Genomic DNA, 624 nt, shown 5'->3' with positions numbered 1-624 from the left:
CAATTTAGCATAGTAAATATATAAATATAACTTTTTAATATATGATCAAATATAGAATGTATAGATATATTTTGTTATTATAGAAAGAAAGAATAAGACTAAAGAAGAAATACCTGCGGATAGTGGCAACCGCTTGTTGCCGTTTTTTAGCTTTGCGTTTCGCGAGCCATCTGCGAATGTTTTTCTGGAACACGATCGTTGCTTCTCGCATCTCTAAATATTTCCTCCTCATTAATATAGCCTTCCATTTGCTCTGGATAATGGCGGCTATTTCGTGTTTCTTCATTTGAAACGCATCCTCCGTATCGAATAACGTTTTAGGAAAACGGATGAACAACTTTGTGCTGTAACGAATTTTAAGAATTTAATAATTAATGTATAATTTCTTTTAACAATTCATTGATTATTTCTAAAATTTAATTGTTCTCAATTTGCAAAACATATGAATTATGATGTATAGCATGCTTAAAGCGCGATAATTGCGCGGTCTTACTTTCCCATTCTGTACTCGTCACGCTCATAGCCGAGATGACACACGAGTGTTTGCACGCCTTCCTTTGCCGGGCCGTAGTAATTCGGCCAAGTTTCCGAACAGAGACACTTGTAACGCTGCAAGAATTGTTC

At 35.6% G+C, this 624-nt stretch overlaps 1 protein-coding gene across 1 annotated transcript; it reads right to left on the bottom strand.

The window, feature by feature from the left end:
• Positions 1-113: 113 nt before the first annotated feature.
• LOC108756611 (myosin-IB-like) lies at positions 114-618 on the bottom strand (the record flags this gene model as incomplete). The annotated part of the gene is made up of 2 exons (XM_018500591.1): positions 494-618; positions 114-344 (listed from the first exon to the last, which is right to left on the bottom strand). Coding segments are annotated over exons 1-2 (239 nt in total), but the record flags the coding sequence as incomplete, so codon positions are not given.
• Between the last annotated feature and the right edge of the window lie 6 nt (positions 619-624).

This window comes from Trachymyrmex septentrionalis, unplaced genomic scaffold (genome assembly GCF_001594115.1).
Source record: "Trachymyrmex septentrionalis isolate Tsep2-gDNA-1 unplaced genomic scaffold, Tsep1.0 C3417220, whole genome shotgun sequence".
NCBI classification, from domain to species: Eukaryota; Metazoa; Arthropoda; class Insecta; order Hymenoptera; family Formicidae; genus Trachymyrmex; species Trachymyrmex septentrionalis.
The sequence above is the reverse complement of the archived record's forward strand: the minus strand, read 5'-3'. Positions and strand labels throughout refer to the sequence as shown.